At 40.7% G+C, this 3,867-nt stretch overlaps 2 protein-coding genes across 2 annotated transcripts in view; one reads left to right on the top strand and one right to left on the bottom strand.

Moving 5' to 3' along the window:
* Window positions 1-3,867, bottom strand: part of LOC106478060 — an 89,069-nt gene that overhangs the window by 70,003 nt on the left and 15,199 nt on the right. The gene's annotated exons all lie outside the window — the stretch shown is intronic.
* LOC106478051 overlaps window positions 2,392-3,867 on the top strand; it is a 2,914-nt gene continuing 1,438 nt past the window's right edge. Inside the window, exons 1-2 of the mRNA XM_022381576.1 lie at window positions 2,392-2,722; window positions 2,984-3,841. Of these exons, the coding sequence (XP_022237284.1) occupies window positions 2,392-2,722; window positions 2,984-3,841 (1,189 nt within the window). The remainder of the gene's footprint in view (window positions 2,723-2,983; window positions 3,842-3,867) is intronic.

Genomic DNA, 3,867 nt, shown 5'->3' with positions numbered 1-3,867 from the left:
GGACGTACACATGAGCTTGTCTTTCAAACCACAGTAAAACAGAGAGAGATAGTACTTTCTGCCGCACGCAAAACACCAGTTCAGAAATCTGCAGTAATGTACATACTGATTTCTAAGACTTCACAGCTATCAGTATCTAAACTATATCTTTTAAATATTGTAGTAGTGTAGTTCTTTCGTTGGCTGGTTCTGTAGCAGTATCTGGTGAAAATAATTCAACGTCCAATCAATATTACGATAATAAATTATTTCCTACTTTAACGTTTCTACAAAGTTGAACACTTGTACAATGCCATAAATTGCTGTAAGCCGACGTTACAAATGATGTTATCTAACGTAAGTCAAATCTTTTTACTTGTACAAAGTAATCGCGATTGCTAACACTGACAGATTCACTCCCTGTCTTGAAATAACTCCCCCCTACTATCTCTTTGACTATATTTCAACTCACTCTCTAATTAACCCCTGGATACTTCACGTAAAGTTTTATTTATATTCTACATTTGTTCTAGATATTTCTAGGGCTTTCTTGCTCTTAACGTCATGCGCCTTCTTGCTAACATCTAAACAAATTGCAAGATTATAAATATAGCTGAAAATAGTATTACGCTGCATATATATACATGATGTTAGAAAAACAAGTAGCTTCAAGAGGTCTTGATAGAAGTGAATAAAAACCCTATAACCCAAGCGCTTTTGAAAGGTGGTCCTTTCTTCTTTAGGGGCAAACTGAAGAAGAAAGGTCTACCTTTCGAAAGCGCTCGGTTTATACGGTTTTTATTCATTTCTACACTGCATATATAAACAGCATTTTAGAGAATCTTGTCTTTCCTTTCCCAGCCCAACTGACGAGTTCTGGTATTGAACAAAATGCATCTTTGGCGGTGATTTATGGGAGACAAAACATAGATCCGAAAGGCTATTCAACCTCATATACAGAAACGGTTTTGGCATACACGTGACTCTTCATGGAAAAACAAATAAAACTTAAATAAGTGTAGACTTGGCAAGTTGTTATTTCTCCTGCTCTCCAGTGGAGTACCTAAGGTATGGCAGGTATGGCACGTACCCTGGTCGCCACTTGAAGAGGGTGCCACTGAGCAGTTTCTATTAAAGTCAGACAAGCCATCCTCGAATAGTGAAAAAAGAATTTTCTTCAGATGTATGATCTGTCTTTGATTATCATGGGTGAGAAGCATTAGGATGGCTGGATTGTTAAACCACTTATATAAATTATTAGGTAAAACTACAGTGCTGGAAGCAACATGACCACATACTTCATAGTACCACTGCTCAGTGCCAACTGGCAGTAAGACCATTCTCCTGCACAAACTAGAGAGGTAATCTAGAATTTTGTGCAAAATCTATGAAATTTAATGTTCTTATTAAAAGTGCCATTTCATTATTTCAGAGCATTGTGCAAGAAGACCATGAAATGTTTCTTCACGAAGAAGAAGGAAAGTGGAGCTGAAAGACAGAAGAGACGAAAGTTGGAGGCAGAGGAAGCCAAGAAGTCGAGCAAGTTGTTCATGCATTTCTTTAAAAAGCCCGGAACAAGTAGTTCGACACATTCCATAGAGTCGCCTGCACCAGCTACAAGTTTGTTAGAATCCGAAGGTGTATCAAGTACAAATGCGTCACAAGACGAGGAGAAAGTCAAGTCAGGTAAATCCGAGTATAACGAGATTAAGAGTGAGGCTGCCAGAGAGAACGTGGACATGACAGGAGGGGAAGACGATGGTGGTGGTGGTGTTGACTTTATTGACGAGATTTTTATCTGACGACACTGAACCTAGTGAACTGGATGGTGTCGAAGAGCCTCGAACTATCATACCAGAAGTGATTGAACAGCATGACATTGGACTTCTGAAATTCGACAAGGATACTGGAAAAGCAATTCTGCCTGACACGTTGAGAACAGAAATAATAAATCTGGGTTCGAAGTATTTCCAGAATGGTGAGGGGCCTTTCCTACCAACAAATAACTGCTCAATAAACAAAACTTGGTTCAAGAGGAAATGGGGAAATGGTCATAGTGAGACTGGTCAGACCATCAATCCTCATTGGAGAAGGAAAGTGGAAACAACCAGTGGAAAGCACATGAAAGGATTAGTGTTCATGAAAATGCTAAGAATCATCGGGAGTGCTTCACACAATGGAAAGAAATTTAGCTGAAAACAGAGGAATTATTGATGCGGAACTTCAGCCACAGATTGAGAAGGAAAAGCGTAAGTGGCGTGATATCTTGACGAGAATCCATCACTTCATAAAATTCCTTACGACTCAGAACCTGGCTTTGTGAGGACACAGGGAGTCACTTCAGCTAGACGATGACTCCAATGTGGGAATTTCCTTGGTTTACTGAAACTACTGGCCATCTTTGACCCTGTCATGAAAGAACACCTCACTCGTGTGGAAAGTCATTCTGGATCCACGTCTTATGTTTCACCAGGTGTCCAGAACGAATTCATCCACATGATGGCATCCACTTTTCACCAGAGTTTACTGAGAAGCATACATAAAGCCAAGTACTATGGTCTCATGTTCGACTCGACTCCTGATCAGGCACACCGTGAGCAAATGGCAGAAGTAGTGAGGTATGTGGAAGCTGATTTTGAGAGGAAAATAGTCCGTGTTAGAGAGTCTTTCCTTGGTTTTATCCAGATAAGACAGAAGGATGCTGAGAGCTTGGTTGAAGACATCTTGAAACAGCTGGAGAAGGGCAAAATAGAGCTACTATATATATATATATATAGCTACAAGATTATCGGTCACAGTGCTATGACAACGCTGCTGTGATGGCTGGACACAGACGTGGTGTTCATCAAAGAATAAGTGAGAAAAACAACTGGCAATGTTTGTGAATTGCGACAATCACTCACTCAATTTGGTGGGTGTACATGCAGCCAAGCAGGATACAATGATGTCCACGTTTTTTGGAATCATCGAAGCTTTCTACGGGTTCTTCTCTCGTTCAACACAGCGCTAGGAAAAACTCCAAACGCCGTGCCTGTGGTTGTTAAGTCGCAGTCCAAAACCAGGTGGAGTGCAAGGACAGAAGCAGTGAAGCCCGTCAACAAGTACCTTGAGGAGATACTTCAAGTTCTCCAGGATATGGTAGACAATGAAAACGAGACCAGTGAAACAAGAAGTGACGCAAGGCAGCTGTATAATCGCATGTTGAGTTACCATTTTCTGACTTTGCTAGGATTTTGGAATAAAGTACTCATTCGCATTGACTATATTCAAAAGAGGCTGCAGGATCCTAGCATGAACTTCCACAATGTTGCCCTGGATTTGAAAGCCCTCCGAAATCATTTTGATGATGAAAGAGAAGTGCTGGTTAGTGAGTCACTCGAAGAAGGACTCGGTCTCTGTCAAGAATGGAATATTGAAATTGAAAGACGTCAGAGACGAATGGCTGATGAGAACTCGAGAGATGCTGGGTTAACAGCCAAGGAGGAAATGGAAAGAGTCATGAAGGGAACACTCGACTGTCTTCACAGAGAAATTGACGAAAGTTTCGCTCGTTTGCACGACACTGACGCCAAGTTTGGATTCCTTCTCGATGTTGAAGGACTGTGTTATGGCGTCGACAGTAACGACCTAAAGAAGAAGTGCGAAAATTTTGGTGAATTGTACAGCTCTGATGTTGATAGACAACAGCTATATGAAGAAATTTTGGATTGTAGAATGTTGCTATCAAGTCGGGCAAACATGAAAATATCAAGACCTGAAGATATTCTCGAATTTATTGTTCAGTATGGAGATAAGAGCGTCTTCTCCAATCTTAACATTGCTATTCAGATAATGCTAACCATCGCAGTTTCCATCGCCAGCTGTGAGAGATCATTCAGCAAGTTAAAA

Source organism: Limulus polyphemus, unplaced genomic scaffold, assembly GCF_000517525.1.
Source record: "Limulus polyphemus unplaced genomic scaffold, Limulus_polyphemus-2.1.2 Scaffold176, whole genome shotgun sequence".
NCBI lineage: Eukaryota > Metazoa > Arthropoda > Merostomata > Xiphosura > Limulidae > Limulus > Limulus polyphemus.
The sequence above is the reverse complement of the archived record's forward strand: the minus strand, read 5'-3'. Positions and strand labels throughout refer to the sequence as shown.